The sequence below is a fragment of the Solea solea genome, chromosome 4, assembly GCF_958295425.1.
Source record: "Solea solea chromosome 4, fSolSol10.1, whole genome shotgun sequence".
Taxonomy (NCBI): domain Eukaryota; kingdom Metazoa; phylum Chordata; class Actinopteri; order Pleuronectiformes; family Soleidae; genus Solea; species Solea solea.
The window spans coordinates 12,224,025-12,245,777 of NC_081137.1; the positions used below are offsets into that span (position 1 = coordinate 12,224,025).

General features: G+C 38.2%; 1 protein-coding gene across 2 annotated transcripts; it reads right to left on the reverse strand.

Annotated features, from left to right (window-relative positions):
- Window positions 1-9,070: 9,070 nt before the first annotated feature.
- LOC131458032 (coxsackievirus and adenovirus receptor homolog) lies at window positions 9,071-16,950 on the reverse strand. Of its 2 annotated transcripts, none has more exons than XM_058626653.1 (3): window positions 16,879-16,950; window positions 14,802-15,686; window positions 9,071-10,596 (listed from the first exon to the last, which is right to left on the reverse strand). In XM_058626653.1, exons 2-3 carry the CDS (start codon window positions 15,675-15,677, stop codon window positions 10,420-10,422), a joined length of 1,053 nt encoding a protein of 350 aa, XP_058482636.1. In that variant the 5' UTR covers window positions 15,678-15,686; window positions 16,879-16,950; the 3' UTR covers window positions 9,071-10,419. The 2 variants fall into 2 exon arrangements, with proteins under 2 accessions (XP_058482636.1, XP_058482637.1); XM_058626654.1 differs by having other exon boundaries at window positions 16,887-16,949.
- Between the last annotated feature and the right edge of the window lie 4,803 nt (window positions 16,951-21,753).

Consider the following 21,753-nt stretch of genomic DNA (forward strand, 5'->3'; position numbering starts at 1 on the left):
GGATTGCCTCCGACTCTGCCCACCCAGGCAATCAACTGTTGGAGGATTTGTGGCTCAGCCTGCCCGCTTCTGCAGCCTCTTCCCAATACCTGTCCGCCTACTCAGCTCGCCCTCCAACCTGAACTACATCTCTCAACTGACTGCCTCCACACAAGCCACAACATGCTGAATGAGCTTTGTCGCTTATCCACTTACACAACGCTGTACTGCTCTACAACACTGTGTGTCACCTTTCCAAAAAACAACCACATTTGCATAAGTTTATAAAAGCAATTGGTACTATTATCCACTATTATTATATTTATTTTGTCTTGTCTTAATGTGTCATCAGTCCAGTGAGTTGTTTTTATGTCTGTATACTCAAAGCACTGTCACTTAACCCTTCACTAAAAACAACCATCAAGCTCTAATATGTTCATGGGGATTTATTTTAACCCTTTAACACCTAAGCCTGAAAATGTCTTTCTGGACTTTTAGACTTTATTTCAACCATAAAAGAGCCAGAAAATGCCCTGTGAGTAAGTGTGTTTGCCAATTTTTCCAGACTAACTTTCAATATCAGGCAGTTATTTACAATTTGCTGCGTGTTAAAACAGTGTATTAACAATTTAAAATGAAGAAAACAAAAGTTTTTATTTAGAATAAATACTGTAATTGTAGATTTTGCTTGTTAAAATATAAAATATGAACCATATAACACATTTAAAATAACATCTGTTTGAGTCTTAGTCTCAATGTCCAGAAACTAACAACATAACAACCAACTCTCTCCTCTGGTGACAATTGTATATTGCTGATTCGCCGGCTTCCTGCAACAGCGTGAGTGGAATTACTGTTACAACCACACGTTGACAGCACAAATTGTTGCGTAATTATGGTAATGCAGAGTGCGCTTGCACAAACGTGTCGTCTGCGACAAACACCACACTATGAGTGTGTTGTTTGTGTATTGAGTGCACACTACAGAAGCACTCGCAAACGTTTAACAAGTGAATTCTACTGCTTCACCAGTTTGATGGGATAAACACTTTCTTGTCCCCTGCTCTGCTGCTGTATACACACAAACGCTCCTTCAGCCAGGTCTGATACAAATATTCTTACATCATTTATGTACATGAGCAAATAGAGGCAGAATATTAACATTAACCAGAAACGTTTCAATTATGACGAAGGTAAGTTACAGGTATAAATAACCAAATGAATGGTGGCTCAGTTCCATTTAGCTTCCTCATTTTCAGGATTGAAATCTGGATTGAAGAGGACAAAGCCCGAGAACTGTTTTAGCTGCCACTGATCATTGGTCATCTGCTGTTTCCAACAATGGCACACTGTTGTTAAACTCGGTGCCTCCTCAGTGTTACTTCTGATATTCAAGCTCAGCAGAGTGCATTTGTGTTTCCCAGGTTATGTGATTCATTCAAAAGAATGAAATCCTTGTGTCAGCTTTTACCGGAAGTCCATGCTGTAAGTGTGCATTTTGTAACACAGTGGTGGAGGAGTTTTATTATCGTTTTATTCACAGACACTTCAGGAAACAAAGTCCTGCTGACAACTGGCATTGAAAACTCTCCCGGGGCCGGCGGGTTTGGCCCAGTGGTAGACGATGCTGATTGATGAATAAAAGGTTGCTGTTTTGATTCCTGGTTGCATGAACCTGTAGCTTTACAACACTGAGAACTACAGGTTCCCTGATACTGAACTTCTATTACAGAGCAACACCTTTAAGTCCCTTTGAACACATCACTGAAGCCAAACGTGCTCTGGCACCACTGCTGCTGCTGCTCCTGCTGCTGCTGCTGCTACAGAGACAGCACTGACCTTTTCAATTAAAACAAAAGGGTTGTTTGTGTGTCTGTTGGTATCTACAACTGATGTTCCTATTACTCAGAGTAGATTAGATCACGCAATGTTCATCAAGGCCTACGTTTGAGAAATATAATGTGGCTTTGAGCCATGTGCCATTTCCTGGTGCAAATTAAACAGCAAAGGCCGATAATTCATTAAGTCATTAGTATATGCACCTGCAGGCTTTAAACAAAAAATTTGACACAAATTTAGATATGAATCCATTTTGGCACGTTTTTGACACTGAGAGATTTGAGACAATTTTTATGAAAATTTAAGAAAATAAAAAAAACTACAGGTACTGTATGTCATATATAAGAACGTACACCTTGTATTTACAGTATCAAATATAAACATGAGTGATATTGAGAAGTGTCAGCTGCCAGTGGGCATTTAATGTTTGATTATTACTAGTTAAAATGTGAAGCTGCTATGGCATATACAACAAGGATAAATGCACTTATATTAATTATGTTGGCATGCAGCTGCAAAAAGAAAAAGAAAATAATGATTTTTTTTTACTTCCCCCCATACGACTCACCTCTCAATGTGCTGTCTAAATTACTTATGCTGACAAATTCATCACATGTTGTGCAATCTATCTATTTTTAATTACAGAATGTGTTAGCCGAGTAACAATAGTCGTAAGTAAACATTAATATTGTGCCAAAAAAGAACCCCAAAATAAGATTGCTTCATTATGAGCCCATCTTGCCACGTTCTGTAAAAATGAAAAGATTAGATCAATGCTGACCTCTACAGGTGTGATTTTGCATTGCTAGTTATCACTTTAAATTCTGGATCACATTAGTAAACCCTTTCCAAAAACAACCAAAAACAGCAGTAACCATATTTAGCATACTAAAAAATAAAATCTACTTTAGTGTTTAATGTTCTTTTATAGGGATTTATATGTAGATAGGATGACAGTGGCCTATTATACATTACTGACTCAAACAATGAGCATGAGGGTGTGTAAGCAGAGCAGAGCAGAGCATAGCATAGCAGAGCAGGCTTGCTGGGGCACTGATAGATAATGAAATGTCTCAGTGGAGCCAAAATGCAGTGGCAGAGCAACAGGGAGGCAGACGGCTAAAGCAAATAACTGGGCTCTCCTCTCTGCCTTCACTGACAAACAGCCACAAGCCTCACTGAACTGGAGAAAATAGAGCGGTGGAGGAGAGACATGGTGGCGACGGAGCACAAAGTGGAGATGACAGCCTTTAGGACACAAGTGACAGCAATTCAGGGTAAACTGAGTACAAGTGAGTGTCAGGCAAACGGGGGAAGACTCGCTGCTGCAACAACTATTAATGGCGACTGGCACATGAGTGAAAGAGAGACACAGGGGTCTCGTTCACCAGGTCGTCTGCACTCGCAGCCGAATGGTCAGCTGAGAAGTATATAATGATGTTTCACTGCACACATTCTCTAAACTGCACTTATTTTGGGAAAAAAGTTGACAGACTGTGCTCGTATTACTGCAAAACTTCTACAATAAAGTCCACAGGAGCAGTGTCAGTCGCAGATCTGAGTCATGTTCATGAGGACATGTTTAATGTGATACACAGGACACTATAAACACGTGGAATGACAGAAATGGACACTTTCTTCTCCCGTTATACACCTTTTAGAATGATCTTAATCCACAGACACACTCCATGTTGACATTTCATCTTCACCTGTCTTCTCCCTGTGGCTTTATTGATTGCTAAATAAATTCAAAATCTCTACCTCTGTGATTATATAAACAACCTCATCAAATCCATCCATCATCACAACCTAGAAAATCAACCAGCACGTACATAAAGTCATCAGGAAGCGCCAGCTGGAGGAGAGCGTTTGAGTGGTTGCCACGGAGACGGACACAATCTCCCCCGTCGACTTTGCCTCGTCCAGTTTTGTCAAGACAACTATTATCAAACTCTTAAATACAAACTAGCAGTGGCGAACCGTGAGCACTACAGCTGGGCCTTCACCTCAGCCATCATTGCCGAGAAAATAAACCATCGCGGGAAAAAAGCAACAGTATGACGAACTGAACGCGTTAAACAACTGCAATTATTTAATTAACGATGACAAGGATGTAAACAAACAGACCATAACATCAATAACATTCCCCGCAACAAGATACATTCTCACCATTATGGCTACATAGTTGAAATTAAATAAACATACTCAGTGCAAACATAGCCAAAATCTAGAAATATAAAATGAGGTCACCCCGTGACGCTGCTGACAACCGACACCGAGGCTCATTTCATCACCATGGACAGCGCTATGAAATCACGGCGCACAACAAACCACACATTGACACTAAATTCATGAGCATCCTCAAACTACAATACAATTTCAAATGCACAAGCTGTGTAATACAAAGACTATTTGTTAAGATTCAATGAAGTGCGTTGCGCGCGTCAGCCCTATTTTTCCTTTTCCCTAATAGGAGTGTCAATACTCAATGCTCAATACAGTACCCAGAACTTTTCAAACCACACTTAAGCTATGGTTAGGCCTACCTTACATCCATTCGTCGGTCTTTCCTTGTGAAGTGGGCGATGGCAGCGTAGTAAAGCTTGTCCTTTGACTTGAGCTCCAAAAGAAGTCCTTTCTCTATGGACATCGGTACCAAAGGCGATCCTGTCCGGTCCTGTTTCTGGCGTGCGTCTTGATTGGTTTCAGAGGTGGACACGGGGATGGTCAGCACCAGGCAGGTGAGGGGATACAGCTGCGGCATGCTCTCAGTCAGCTCGTTAAGTGTCAGAAAGTGCAGCAGGTCTGATGGGCTCCTTGCCTCAAAGTTTGCCAAAGTTTGTGCATGACCGTCAGTTCAATCTTGAGTCTGCGGCGGAAGTCAAAGTGCAGCCCGTAGCTTTCACTGTGCAACTTCCGGTCGGCTTTGCGCACGTCTCCAACTAATTTTCGGTCTTGAAATGCTTTTCCACCTTCATAAGCTTTTCTTTTAATTTTAGTTCTGGGGTTAGACTTCCATTTTTTATTACTTGAAGTTTATATGAACGGCCGCCTTGACAAAGGCGATACTATCAAGCTAGCCACAACATCGCTCTCTCAACCTCTCTCAGTCTTCTGGGGGGCGTGGTCTGCAGTTAGACCTGCGCTGTTCGGACTTCACGAAGGCATAGGATCGTTTGTTTTTGGCCCGCCCACTTCAAATCAAACCGTGATTGGTCAGTTTGCCCATCACTCTCCAAACCAAAACACGTAGCAAGGACTTCTCCGGGATTCGAGAAGTCCTAACCAATGAATGAGCCAGCTAACCGGGCCTAATAGAGACGGACGATTCTGATTGGATAACATGTTTCAGGACAGTAACCCTTTCATTGCTGATGGGAACTTGACAGTAAACTTAACTTTAGAACATAGATGAGAGAAAATGTATTAAATGTATTGTATTAAATTAAATTACTAACATTTTTTAAATACATGTATATAATATATATACCTGTATATATATGTGTGTATATATATATATATATATATATATATATATATATATATATATATATATATATATATATATATTATATATATTTTGGTCCAGAATTAATGTTGTAGGCGTAGAAGACCCTGACGTTTCCCCACTGCACGCTGCCTGGTGACATTCCCCGCGTGGCAAACAGGAAGTGATTTGTTTTGTGTCAGACAGACGGAAACAGCAACATAAAGCAAGACGGCTGCAAAGAGACAGCCGTCTTGCCGAGGAGAATTCTACTGCATGAAAAAACACTTTGTTGAGATAAATGCTTCTTGTCTCCACCCGCCCCTGCACTGCTGCTGTATACACACAAATGCTCTCCCCAGTCAGGTGTGATAGTATTACCTGGTACAAATGATGTTACATCAAATGTTGCCACCATATGAATCAATGCTTTGACACTTAACTACAATATCTTTCAGGTATTAGACCTTTATGCTGTGAACTAGCCCTCATCAAGTTTAATTTTAGATGAGAACCACGACCTCATATGGTCTCTGACATACACCTGACACTAACTCACCATGAGAGCGGTGTGATACATCTATAAAGGTCAAAATGATTAACCTGATGAATGTCACATCATTAAGATTGGGTTTGTGACAAAGGAAAAAAAAAAGGGATAATTTACACAAACATGAGGTAAAACGTCCAAAGCATTGATATATTTGTACAATACACTGCATAATTAACTTGTGTTGTGTTGCCAGTGAAGAAAATTACATAGCAATTATGATTGTTTTATTGTTCACATTTCAACACAAATGAAAGACAATGATGTCGAATAGGTGTTGAGAGAGTATGTTCTGTGTGAGAAGACCAACTATTGGAGAACGCAATGTTTAACCTGAACATCCTTTAATGCACTGCTGTTATTTAACAATCAATCACCATCAGTACATCACTGATGTCTAGTTTCATATGAATGGTATCCAGGGCAACGGAGCAGCTACTGAGAGAGAGATAGATAGATAGATAGATAGATAGATAGATAGATAGATAGATAGATAGATAGATAGATAGATAGATAGATAGATAGATAGATAGATAGATAGATAGATAGATAGATAGATAGATAGATAGATAGATTATATAACACTTTAGGTAACAGTTATTTGAAATGTAATGAAGACACTGGAAAGAATAACAGTGAAGTGATAATTTAGTGATGAGCTCCAGTGAATCAGTGACTCCACACTGAAGTTGAAATAGACTGCGTGACATTTTGTCTTTAAAAGTTACTTTCATTCAACTCCATTTTAAGTGCCACGCTTCATTTACATAATGTGCATCCGTCCAATGCTTTTTCCAATTCCAAAAATGTGGCATTTCCGTTGTGCTGTATGTTTCATTGATTCATTTCTCTTTAGTTTCATTTGATGATTCATTTCATGTACGCATGAGCAAACTTTTTGTATCACCGGCATCTTAGAAAACGTGATCGCTTTTAAAGCCCAAAAATGTTTCCCCTCTTATGACCATTAGTGACTGAATGGATCACAGAAACAGTGTCTACCAGCTTATTGTTTTTAGGTTAGCTATAGGCCTTGCTCAAAGGGACTGTATGTGTTGATATACTGTATACAGCACTTTCAAACCTCAACTGTTTACTTACCAAAGAAGACCATTGGCATCAAACTCATCGTCTTCCTGCCTTCAAGGAACTCACACCCTCACTCACTCACTCATCTTCTAAAGCTTTATCTTCCACGGGGAGAGAGTTAAGCTCCTTTGAAATCATAATTTTATGTACAACTTACTTCGTTTGCATATTGATTTCATATTGATGAAACATTACAAGTTTAAATTACTCAACAGAAAAAAAATGTCGCTGTTGCTCAAAATGTTTAGAGCTAAAAAGTGAATTACCACTACTTAATCCAATTAATTAGGGTGAAAGGTGGGGTCTATGGGAAAATTAGCCTATTTCAATTTATTTGAAATGACAGGTCAATCCTTGTCCTACTTTCAGGCATTCTTCAGACATGTTGTCAATTATGTAAATGATGTTCCCTTTAAAAGGAAAAGACACAATAAAGTGAGGCAAATACAGTTTCCATGGATACCGTGAGATTGACAGCTTGTACAGTTCAATGGCGTCCGTGAACTTTTGGTTTCAAAAACTGAAATCATACTGTAGATCTCAAGCTTCTAAGCGGGAGTTTGTTTTGCAACCAGAAGATGGCGTCCTTTTTTGTCTCAAAAAGAGATTTAGCATCTCTCTTTAAGGAACAACATCATGACCTTGGAGAGTTCACATTATGAAAAGGTGTTGTGATTGATGACAAACTTAAACTTTTGCTACTTCAGAAACAGTTTGTTAGACTGGCAACTTTTTCCCAGAGCTACTGTCCCCAGTGAAGCTCTCTTTTTTTTACTTTTTTCTTTTTTAATTTAAGGCTAGTGATTATTTTTTTGACAGCAATATTCTTCAAATCTGTTCCTTGGTATATCGAGTGAGATGTGAAAGTTTCTACCACATGGTTTTAGAAATGATTCATATTTAATTAGCCAGACAAGCCATTTATCTTCATCCTCCATTCTATACTGTATAATACCCTGCAGCAATTATGTGGAATCCAAACCTTTTTTTTCCTGTGTACAAGAGGAAACTAAGAATAATCTCTTATCCAAAAATGTGTATTCTCCAATATTAATCATTATCTGAGGAAACGATGGTGAATATTTTTGATAAATTAAATAAGTTTGCATTGCTGTTTCTTTTATACTGCTAAATCCCTGAATGACATCATTGTTTATTTCTTGTCTAATACATTGTACAGTATATTAGATTAGATTAGATTAGATTCAACTGTATGGTCATTTCACATGTCACAAGCACAATGTAATGAAATGCAGAAGGCATAACCAAAAATGCATAGCAGTGAGGTATAGACACAACTAATTACATATGGATATTATTATAATCATTGGAATTATTCTCAATATTATCTTTATTAAATATAGTGTCTAAATTATTTTTGGGTTTCTACTACACCCTTGCTCATATACTCATATTTTGTCTGTAAAAAAAAATAAATGAATGAATAAATAAAAAAGGAAACTCTTGATTCCATCACTACGTTTGATTAAAACCTATTGTGTTATAAATGGCAGCCTGAAACCCTTAACAAGCACCGGACAGGAGGTCGTAAACGTTATCTATACTTTGCGTCTGTGCATCAACCAATGCGTTATATTGTTGTCTGCCCCTGCAATATAATGACAGTAAAGCTATGCGACGGAAAACTGTGGCAGCGTATATACAGCGCATAAAGTATTGCATCGTAACCTGATATTGCCATTGCACTGAAGGCCAAACAGCATTTAGTCATGCAGAGAGAGAGAGAGAGAGAGAGAGAGTCAGTCACTTTGTGCCTGACTCATAAACTTCACTCATCAACAGCAGAAAAGTTACATGCAGCTCAGGCACTTCCTGAAGCACATTCAAAGCTAAAAAACTTCGAGAGGACAAACGAGGAGAGAGTTGCAGTAATCAAGACGGGATGTCACCAGTGCATGGACGAGGATGGTGGTGCTGTGGGGTGTGATTGAGGGGCCGAGTGATGTTATTGATGTGGGCATTGAAGGAAAGTGGACCATCGAGGATGATGGTACGTTTACTACAAGTGTGTTTACTCTGAAGCACTGACTGAATCAGACAAAGGTAAACAGATGATACAGACACTCGGCAAAACAAAATGTATGCAGGAGTAAAATAGACTTAGGTATGCTCGGTTAATATCTTTTATTTGAGGGAGTCAGTCGCTGCAGAGGGATCCTACAATGAGGAGGAGAGGAGAGAGTGAGGGAGAAAACAGTGAAGAAAAAAATGTGTCTGCTCTTTAAAAATGTTATACTGAGACTGGGAAGTAAAATGTAAACTTGAATCAGCGCGCATCGAAAACAAAGCAGGTGTGCGGAGACATGAAACTAAGCTGTAACTGTAGATGCACTGCGATGTCAAGGGACCGTCAATGTAAAATACCTGACAAGACAGTTTTCCTTCCCAGTACAGTAGGGGGAGCTAACTGCATTGTCTGAGCCACGGCGCACAAGTGATGGACTGGTTTTAAACTTGACTTCTTTCTGAGGGGACACTGAGAATGAGAGTGTTGCATTCAAGTGGGAAACTAAATAAATAAATAATGAAACGTAATTTTGACTCAATTTTTCTGAATTGTCTTGTTATTTCTTTGAAATTTCCATTCTTTTTGTTTTTTGTTAACAAGATCTTTTCTCCATAAACATTTATTTTTTTTCTTGTAAATTCAGAGAAACTGTTAGCTACTAACTATAAATATTTATAAGCATTAGGCTTGTAGTGAGTAGCACCCTTTCCTTAGACCCGTTTTGTGACCTGTTCAGCACAAGGGTCTTTCATCATGGAGTTTGCATGTTCTCCCCATGTGAGCGTGGGTTTTCCTCCGGGTTCTCTGATTTCCTCCCACAGAGACATGCAGATTTGGGGATTAGGCAAATTAGACACTCTAAATTGACCGTAGGTGGAGGGGGTGTCAGAGTTAATGGTTGTTTGTCTCTACGTGTCGAGATGTCTATGGACTGATGACCTGTCAGCCGGGATTGGGGAAGACTGTGCGTCTGTGGATTTCCCCACAGGCATTTTCTTTAAATTTCCAAAAATGAATGGGTAAAACTTAAGACACCAGACAGCAGAGCGCTTCTCCAGAAATAGGAATAGGAATACTGTCATGCAGTCCAGTCACACAGTTGGACCATGTTTCCGACCACGTTTCAGTGAAGCATGGCTTCACCAGCGCAGCACCTGCTGTCACGATCACTGTGAGAGTCACAGGCCTTTTACAGCGCAGACACCCTGACAGGTTTGAGCAGGAAAAGCACAGGTGTCACTGATCACAGGTACGATGGCTATGTTCACTTCATGTAAGTCAGGACAGAGTGACAGTGGCCCAGTCCCAAATCTCACCCTCACACCCTCACAATAAGTAGGTGAGGCCTTCACATCACATTAAAGAGAGGAAAGAGATGAAAATAGGGGCCAGGAGCATTTCACTAATCAATAACATTCATAACAATTATCATGATCACTATTATCTTCATGGCCACACGGTGGAGTAGTGGTTAGCACTCTCGCCTTGCAGTGAGAAGACCCGGGTTTGCATGTTCTCCCCGTGTGTGCGTGGGTTCTCTCCGGGTTCTCCGGCTTCCTCCCACAGTCCAAAAACATGCAATGTGGGGATTAGGTAAATTGGACGCTCTGGAATCAGGGATACCTGTGAAATAAGAACAGAGAGTGGGGAGTTGTGTTAGACCATCTCATTTCTCACTGTGTCTTGACTTCCATCTCCTTCACACTTGGAGGGTGCAGCCTTGACTATTAGAACACAGCTAGGCTTTGGATATCAACCAATCAGCAACATAGTGTAGCAAGCTGTGTAAAGTGCACAAAGACAAATGGCACCGACAGAGTGGTCTGCAACCTGTTTGTAACTAATTTGGGTCACGGCTTCACGTTAGCTGCGATTGCTTCGGCTAGTAAGTGAAGCGTTTTATCTCATTTCCTTGCTTTAGTTGTTTATTTGCAGAATTTATGTATAAATAATTGCGCCTGAAATGAGCTTTTCCCTGTTTCAAAGACTGTCACTGTTTCACTGATGGTGTCAAAATGCATCCATTACACGAGAGATTCTAAAAACACATACAATCAACAATACAGTGAACAGAGACGCCAGATAAAACCTACAACTAATCTACGGCATCATGCAAAGCATTCACAGTAGGAGTAGAACTACTGCATGTGACTGTTTGCACTAGCCCTCTAAATATTTCAGCATAAAAGTGGTGAGTGGGCTGTTTAATATGTCATACCCCAATGAAACCATGTGACTATAAAGCAAAACCCTCAGACACAAAGTAGGAGCTTAAGTCCCTTCCCTAAAGGCAACACTTAACTTTTTCATAACAATCCATCCAAGGACATTTTACATTCTTATGAATAGCCAGACAGATTCTCATATCTGATCGAGGAGTTTGTGGAGTAATAGCGGGTTTTTAAAGGCAATTCTCTGTCACCTCTGGTCTTTAGTTTTTTAAATGTCCATATGCTGTCTTCAAGCTGCAAAAAAAGGTATATGCTAATATAAGGATTTATAATATGGATTTAAAAGATAAGTTCCACTGTCATGTGCAGGTTATACTTTCTCTAGATTTGTGTACGTGCTCACAGTCTTCCCTTTCATATTTTAGTATAGTATATGAAGTATAAAATGATATAAGGTGCATATTTTTGCTGATAAAATAGCTAGTGTTAAAATGTACTATAAATGCCAATAAGATATGGTCAGCACTACAGTTTAAGGTCATGAAATCTTCAGTATTGTTGGCTGTGTGCTGCTCCTTTCCTGCAAAAGTAACGATCTTATCAAGACAAAGGGGGTGTTGGCTCAAATTGGCTGTCCACCAGTCTGTCCTCTCAGGAAAGAAGCTCCTGCTGCACACAGGGAGCAGTAGCTCTACTGATGCGTGGCGTTGGCATGTTGTTTAGTGCAGAGACATCTGTTTGTTGGGGGGGGGGGGGGGGGGGGGTCATTGTTTAATCTCACCATATACACCAGTGACCTGAATTGTTGTGTAATCTCTGTGTTTTATGAGACACTTTTTTTTGCTCTTGTCCCGATTGTCTGGCGCTGAGGTGTGCATGTAGTCATTTCTTTGATGGATTTCTCGGCAGCAACTCTCAGTGGTGAAGTCAGACTGAGGAAAAAGTATGAGCGCAGTTTGCATCCTATGGCCTTACAATAGCATAAATCCTTATGTTCATGATCTGTCCACGGTCCTATGAAGCGGTCTGTGTCTCAAAGGTCTACTGGGAAACACTTATGAGGGTTTGTGGCAGAAATGAAATAGTCTACCATGCCGAGATCATCATACGATTTAGTAGACAATATGCTTTTGTATTGATTGGTCTTTATTTCTATTGATTAAACCTCTTGCAACTTCAGGGTCCTTTAATGGCTTTTTAGCTTTTATCTTGATAAATGATTTGATATTTTTTTTCCGAGTTAATATAAATATCATGGTTTTTGACATTTAAAAAATATGTTCCAATGACATAACACACTTTGTAGTTGTGTTCCTCACTTTTATACATAAACCATTGCAATTGAAACCCATTATGAACTGATTTTATAAATCCCTGTAATTAAGATAAATAAGGTTAAGACAGTGTTATGATGTCATCAAAACAGTGCTTTGATGTCTGACTGATGACAAACTGCAGTTTCCTGCTGGAAAGTTAAACAATATATGAATGGATAGACCATTGAAATGAATTATCTCGGTTCCAACAATTTCAGGAGAACATAAAATCATGCATCTGACAACGTTGTTCTGACATACTGGCCTCACATTTTTATGTTTTTTTTACTTTTCATTGTGATTGTTACCAATTTATCTCTGTTTAGCAGGAAGTGGTGTTGGCCAGTGGATACTAATTAAGAAAATACTGAAAACAAATGATTATTTGTTTTTATGATCTAGACTAATGTTGGTTAAAAATCATCATGTCTCTGTATACATACATGGGACATATTTGGCTGTGAAGGTGTTGAGAGTGAGTAAGTGATGCTATACTCAAAAACTGATTTAGTGAAAAAAAAAATGTATTTGCTGTGAATGCAATTTTATTCAGTAACAGTTTATGTTCTGTTCAGTCGTATCTGAGATGTCATGTTTTTAATGTAGTCATGACAGAGCAACTAGGAAACCCTCTTTTTGGAGATGCATATAGACATATACAGTAAAACTAGAGCCGTCGCCTAACATCACCAAATCTTGCAACATAGAAATTAAACAATTTTTGTTTCTGTTTCATTTTTGATTGATACGAATATAGACTGCCCTGAAGAACGTTTCAAAGACAATTTTAATTATACAGTAGTTAGTATCGACAGACAATTTTGCTAACAAATGCCCTCACAGATTCACAACACTGCTTTATAATGAATGTTTGACACTTAAATCTGCATGTGAGCCAACTTATCCAGATGGATGCATTTTATGACTCAACATAAAAGTCCAAAAATCTCAGGTTTTATTAAACTGCTTATTTGATCCCTAACACCTCCAATTTAGTGTTAATTCAGTTCAATTGAATTGTGTGGCAAATCCTGATTGTTCTGTTCATATTCTCACCTTTAAATATTGTTTTATATATCCCTTTAAGGCCCCAATTGGGGGACCCTGACAGAGTCTGCGTGGCCTATTTTCGATAAGGATCGCAAAAAAAAGTGAATTTTGAGAGAATATTTTGATGCTGGGCATCAAATTTTTCAGCGAAATCTGGGTTACAAGACTGTAAAAACCTATTTTAAATGTGACAAACACAGCTCAAATAAAATGTATTGCGCATTTCATCGCATTTCTGGAGCTAACGCCATTTTGTCCACGCACTCTCCGGTTAGACTGACTTCCTGTGTTACATTCAAAAGCTTCCGGGCGTCTCTAGGTGACGTCATCACGTTTTGAGAAGCATTACCCTATCCTAAGGCAGCAGCCAGGCGCGTCACATCCGCATGCTCTGTTGCTTCTCATTGGCTAACAAACCTGTCAATCAAAATTCGGAGACGACAGCGTCCTTCTATTGGCTGTAAAGAAGCCAATGAGATTCATGTAGACCATTCCCTCACTGAGATACAGGCCAGCAAAGAGAGACATGTCTCAACGGACCAATCTGGTGTTTGTTTTTAGAATGGAAAACATATTAAAGTCTGCAGGAACTTTGAAACAATGCCATAGATTGTTTTATTGAACATTAATAGTTATATAAAAGTGAAGAAAGTAGTTTAATACATGGTTTAAATACAAATGGCACAGATGTTTCCAAAATTCACCAGTAACACTTACACTGATATTTAGTGTAACAATTCTTTTCTTTACTTTGACACCAAAAGTATTAAAATAGACCTTGTGGTTGCAGAGATATACTCATTTTATTCTGAGTATGAACTTTTCGAATACAAATTCCCTCCTCCTGTTATCCGTCCATGGTTTTATCGATCCTGTTTTTTTTTTTAGAATTGTCTTTTTAGTTTGTATTTGGAGAATACAAAATGAGATAAAATACAGAAAAGGTCAGTATGAATTTAGAAACTTACTTCTACGTATGCAGTGTCCTATTTGATTTTCACACAATTTTTCTGCTTTGAAAACATCAAACAAAGTTTTTTTTATATATATATTTGTTTGATATTAATAACTTATTTTGTAGTTAAAAATCTCTGACAGAACCAGACTCCAAAATGTGCAGCATCTGCCGTGAAAGGAAAGGTGAAAGGACAAATGGGGGACAGAGGAGAGATGTGTGAGAGAAATACGTATAGGCCTAAGTACTGAGCTCTGTGGAACTCCATAATGAACTTTTGTTAGCCACAAAGCATTATCATTAACATGAGCAAACTGGAATCTAGTTGATAATTACCTCTGCAAAGTCCTCGTGTGGAAGACATGTAACCGCCATGGTTTTATTTCCACGTTTTATTCTGCAGACGCAAGCAATAATAACTGTGATGTTGAGGACAAGGATACTGATGATGACAATGATGATGAAAATCACAGTTGGAGTAACCACTGATGACGCCGTGGATTTAGATGATTTTGTCTGGAGGAAAACATCACAGTGCTCCACACTGAAAGGACTTCCAGCTGTGCAGCGGTAGGTTCCAGCATCCCTTGTTTTCAAGTCTTTGATATACAAGTCTCCTCGAGTCTTGTCCAAAGATGAGAAGCGGGGAAACATCCCATCTCCAGAGATTTTCTTCCAGGAGAAGCCCCGGGACTCTGTGTCTTCGGGGAACCCGCAGTGCAGCATCACATCGTTGCCGACCGTGGCATTACCAGAGACACCACATTTTGGCTTAGGTACCTCCTTTATCACTGTCAGCTGCATTGTACTGCTTTCAACTCCAGTGGATGTCTTCACCTTGCACCGGTAAGTGCCTGTGTCTGCAAGCTTAAGGTTCTGTAAGATTAATGAAGCATCACCATCTTGAGGAGGCAGCATATCAAAGTGGATCCTCCCTTTGCTGCCACTAAGGTCTACTACTGAATGTCCTTCATACCAGAGGAGGAGCTTTTCTTGACTATCCGGAGGCCTGAAGGTCCATTTGATGTCCAAAAAATCCAACTCCTCAGGAGCCAGGGTAAAATCACATCCAAGGTTGACACCAACACCTTGAACTGCATGATAGTGAGACACTGAGCTGATAACATTGAGTCCACAAGTGGATGGAAGAATGAAAATAAGCCAATTCCACATGGTCATTTCAGGGCTCCTTCTATAAGTTCTGCTGGCCATGCTTGCACTCTAAAAATGATGGAAAAAAGGAAATGGTAAAAGCAGCTCACACTCATTTTACATCCTATATATATATATATATATATATATATATACATATATATACATATATATATATATATATATATATACATATATATACATATATATATATATATATATATATACATATATATACATATATATATATATATATATATATACATATATATACATATATATATATATATATATATATATATATATATGCACTTAGGGTATTTCAAATTTGAAAGGGAAACAGTATATGACCTTACATTCCATTATCTAAAATCTCTAAAATGTTTAAAATTGAATTAAATTTGAAATGTTGGGAACCCTTTATTTTACAATCCACTAATTACCTGGTATTTACTAAGAAACTAGATGGTAACAAAATGTAGTTAATAGGAATGTTCCAAAATAACTTTATGTAAATACTAAGTTATAACCTAGTAAGTACATGAAAAACTGCCAAGAAACTAGATGTAATACAATCTATTTATTAAGAAAGTACCCATACGGAACGGATGTAAGTACTAAGTTATAACATACCAAGTACATGGAAACATACTATTAAAGTAGATGGTATTTCAATATACATATTAACAAAGTACCAGAAAGAAAGATTAAAGCAGGGCCGGCTCTTGGCATAGGCGATATAGGCGGTCGCCTAGAGCGCCATCCCAAAAAAAAAAAAGAAAAAATTTTAAAACAATGAAAATAAATTAAAAATTAAAATTCTATTCCCAGTCGCCCTCATTTGTATGTTCTCTCTTGAAAATAATAAATATTAACAAATGAATAAACAATAATGTTCCTAAAATGTGGTGCTGCTGAATCACATGACGGGTGACCTCAGGGTCAGAGCAGGGATCAGAGGTCAGGTCACAGACAGGTGAAGCTTTTGTTATTAACGACATGAAAAGGCCGTCCAAGCCCTCGGGACAAAGTTATTACCAAGTGAGTACATGGAAACGTACTAGGAAATTAGATATATATTGTAAGTATCATGGTAAAGGACAGTTAGTACAGTACGTTAGCAAAGCATAAACAAATTGGCCTGGTTGTCTGTCAATGTGTTCAGGTCCAGATCACATAGACTGGATGACAATAGAGAGGATACTGACTCGGCATTCACACTTGTAATGTTAAAAAAAAAACAAAAAAAAAACATTATTACTTTCTTACTGTGTGGATATCAGCACAATCCTTGAAAACTGGAACAAGTGCACTTTTTGCAGAAAACTCAATCGGCAGTGTTGAGTATACTCATACGGTTGCCTTTGATCTGCCTTCAGATCAAAGGAAAATTGTTCCCACCACAGTTGCCATGGCAACCCATGCACAGATCCTTCGCCATTATTTTCAAAGTGAAAAAAGCTGCAGAAAACATTTAGTTCATTTAAAACTTTTAGTGTGAGGAAGAGTAACATGCAGAAGTAGCTGAAGCCCAAAGTAACTCATGGAATAACTGAGAATAATGAAGAAAACATTAGTTAGGAGTGCTGATATCCCCAAAAAAAACAATGATTAAAACCTCTGACGTCTTATACCTGGTGGATGTCGCAGAAAAGTCTGTGGTTTATAATGAGGATTATCAGCCCACACCACCTCTCTCACAGCTCTAATGAGCATGTGGATTCCACTGAACATTGTGAGGAGTCCACTATGCGCCATCTTCAAAGATCTTTCTTTTTTTTATTATTATTCTTAAATAACAATATAATAATACTGAGACTGCAGCAGCACTCGATGGCTAATCGATTGGGAAAGATGGAGAAAAATCTGCATCGCTTGTAATTTCCAGAGTCAGCGTTTTTGCTTTGAATGAAGCTTTTAAAAAAAAAAGATTTTCACGTTACAATAAATCGTCAGATCAGCAGTTATGAACGCTCCTAAATCATTAATAAAGAGCAGTCGCCCCAACATTTTTAATAAACCATTCATTCTGCAGTTGCACGTCATTCAGTTGTCACTTTGAGTCATCTCAAAAAGGTAATGTTAATTATTTAATACATGGTTGCTACAGCACTCGGGATATGTCCAAGTTAACAGCCATTCTGTTAATCTTGCTTTGGATCTATCTATCTATCTATCTATCTATCTATCTATCTATCTATCTCTCTATCTCTCTATCTATCTATCTATCCATCTATCCATCTAGTGTCATCAAGACTAGAAAAGTGCTATATAAATACCATTAATTATACATTTTTATAAATATTATGCAACTGAGCTATATCTTTCAATACATTTTTCTCTTTCATATTGTATGTACAATATGTGTTATAAATGTGCTATAAACTCTCCGTACATCAGTTCTTTGTATTAGAACTATCAACTATTAGAACTATTAGTTAAACTGTATTGTCCCTACTCAAATACACATTATATTCTAATAACAACGATAATAATAGATCACTATTATTATTATTATTATTATTATTATTATTATTATTGTTATTAGTTCAGCCTAAACACACATTATGTAATTTCTGTTCTCAACAAGAACAAAAGACCTAGTTTAATGACATTGGAGAATATTAAAAGAAGAATTGGAAAATGCCTTATTATGATGATGATTATTATGATTATTATTATTATTTTATAAGACACAAGGGGACACAAATCTTACATGAATTGGTTTTAATGAAAGGCAAACCTTCACAAATTAAAGTGCTGACAAAATAAAACATGTAAACACATAATTCATCAGTCACAATGGGTCAAAGGTCACCAATGGTTAAACTCTCTCACTCACTCAGGCACCGTAATCAGCGCCAATTCACCTGTCCTCATCGTTCACTGCCAAAGTGTCAGATTCAGGACATTTTTACTCAGTAACGGATGTGTGAAGACCTACTCAATGACAGTAACGCGAGTACACTTTTCATTTTTAAATAGAGAATAAATAGAATAGAATGCCTTCATTGCCATCAACAACACTGTGTGGTGTATAGTCATGGTATTCAAAGAGAGCTTCACCTTACAATACGACCGTACATACAATATATTGCCCTCTCTTTGAAATATGGTGGTGCCTATTTTAATGCAAAAAAAGTTACATATTATATCTTAAAGCCAAAAATGACATCTAAAAATGAAAATCACAAGCTCCCCTCTACGTGAGCAACAAAGTTTTCTCTTGGTATGAGAACAGGTGAAAAGTTTCCCACTGCTCTTCACTTTCCCCTGACAAGAATTTAGCGTTGATGATTCTTGAGGATTTCTGTGCCAACCGTTGGTGACAGGAGGTTTCCAGGTGACTGCTCCAATAACAACTCTGTGCTCACCTGTCCCTCTCTCTGGTGACATTTATGTCAAGTACTCAAAGAAAAGAAGAAATACACACCGGGCCTATAGTTAAATAATGCAGGTGATGTGACCTCGTGTGCTGCTAGATTTACAGGAGGCAGGGAGACGAGTATAGCGGCACATAAAACTAGCACAGCAGCGACGCAATCGGTGTTTTATGTCAAGGATGAAACCCAAAATATTTTCAACGACGATGAGTACGGGCTTTAAGATTACGTCGGTAAATTTGCAGGTAGTTCCCGTCTCCCCATTTCTATCATAAACAAGATGTTCTCAGTGGAAAAAAAGAGAATTTCTAAATAAGCACATACAGGAATGCACAGGATGTGATTTGTGCAGATTATTGAACTGCATCATTTATTAAAGATCATTGTTTACAGATGGTGCATCTAAACATGAAAGCTTAAAATGACAGTATATGGTATTTCTGGGGTTATATTAGCAGATATTGAATTTACTATTCATATACATGATACCGATGTTGTATAATCACAAAATGATAATTGTTTTGGACAGAGATGTCTTCCTGTTCAAAGGGTTTCTCTTCTCTTTAAAATATTATTGTAAAGGTTTCTGGTTTACTAGGTACAGTACCTTAAAATAATGTGACTTGTGATTTGGCACTATACAAATAAAATTGACAGACGTGCAAGGTGTTGTGAGAGAACCCTGGGAGAAGCTGGATTCAGGATGTTTGTAAGGATGGAGAATGATATTTATTGTGTTGCTGAAAAAAAAGCACCGACGCCTGAATCTACGTCATCGAAGAAAACGAAGCACGATGCCAAAAACAAAAAAGGACAGAGGTTTACAAACTTCACATTTCACATACTTATCTGAATGCTATTTGTAGTTTTATATGTGTAACTAGAACACAGAGCAGTGTTTGTGTTTGTATTCCGTGCGTATAGTTACTAATGCACTAATGCCACTTCAACTCAGCAGGTAACACATTAGCTGCTCAAGTGTTAGAGGACTGGGAGGGTTTGTGCTCCCTCTGTGTTCAGGTGAGTGAGAACATCCTCCTCTGAACATGAAACACAATGTGTTCAACTGTGGCTACAGCAGTAGTGTATTACGAGAAGAAGTTGATTGTTCACAGGGTTTGATCTGAAAAGTTTTTTTGTGTTTCCTAATGTGTCGCACACACTACACCTTACAGAGATGAGTGTTTAAAGGTCATCAGAGAGAGGCCTCCGACGTTCAGAGCTTAGACATGAATCATCATCCCTGCGCTGATGCATCATCAGAGCATCAGAAACTAGACCTGGTTTTCTCTATGTACATGAAACACAGAAAAGAGAGAAATAAAGTGTTTGTTTGAATGATGATGACAATGGACGGCATGTTCCGGTTTGTAGGTCATTCACTATTACATTCACTATCTCAAGCTTAACCTCACTGTTACTTTGATTACAGCTAGCCTGCCATTAGTGATATGGAAAAGTTCTGTTTCAGTATTCACTGCATGTCATAAAGGTTTGCAGTATCTTTTCAGGTTGCCTTTTGCGACTGGCTCTTTGCACCAAAGTCCTTGGAGAAAAACTTTTTTATATTTGTATGATCTGCTGATCTGCTGCTGCCTTGTTGGGTACAATTGAGTCGCTTTGGTAACTCTGAATAAAAGCCTTCAAATACCAAAGTCACAGAAAAACACCTGTGAGCTTACTGATGGAGGGAGTAGTGGATTCATGACTAAGGTGATTGATTTTCTCTGTGGAATTTGGTGAGGAGTGAGAGGTTTACTTCAATTTCCACTCAAAAGATAGTACTGTATATCGGGGAGAAAAAGCAGCAAACAGACATCTGTTTATATCTAAGACTTTTGTAGGTGTAGATCATAGTAGAACTTTGTGTGAAGTGACAAAAATATCTTTTTTTTTCCCCTTTTGTCTCCAACATGAGTCACATTCAGCTTCTTCAGCATTGACTCTTTAGAGAAGCTGAACTATTACTTTAATGCAACAAAAAAATGTAGAAAATGTATTTGTTTTGTTCAGAATGTGGCAGCACACGTAAGACAACAGTTGTGTTTTCCTGTGTGACAGAAGCAGTTAATGACTCTTTGGCTCTTTGACATGTGGTGCGGAACATCTAAATGCACTCAGCCCATGACAGTCATTTTTACCATCTGGAAAGGAATGTGACTGTGTCCAACCAAAACAGCTTAAGTGTTAAAAGCTGCAGGATATAGGCTAACCTAATCCTGCAGTTTTAAAGTGGGAAGTAGTTAAAGACAAAAGGGATTGACGTTCTACTCTTGCTCTTCGGCGAGACTCGTGGAGTGAGGAAGAATGACGGATATGATATAATCTCTTTTCTATTTTTGATCCCTAAATGTGGTGGAACTAAGAAAAAAAAACATATTTCAGCACTAATAGTAATAATAATAATAATAATAATCTTGAAAGTTTATGATAGTTATTTGAATTAAATTAGTGTTTTTATTTTACTTACAAAATGTGGTGCAAAGGCTTGGCTTGCCTGCTTGTGGGGGGGGGGGGGGCACAGTAATGTGTGTGTGAGTTTATCACAGCTACTCAGCTTGTGCAGTGTGTAAGTGATGCCATGCACTTAGGCCGTGAAAAGCAGGTCAGTATGACCAGTGAGAGAAAACCACATGTGTATCGCATGAATAGCCTTGGGATTATTCCTCACAAAATGTCTTAATTCTTCTGTTCCACTAATGATCCAGGGATAATGCCTCCCTAATCTCCATCCCATTAATTAAAAAGAGCAT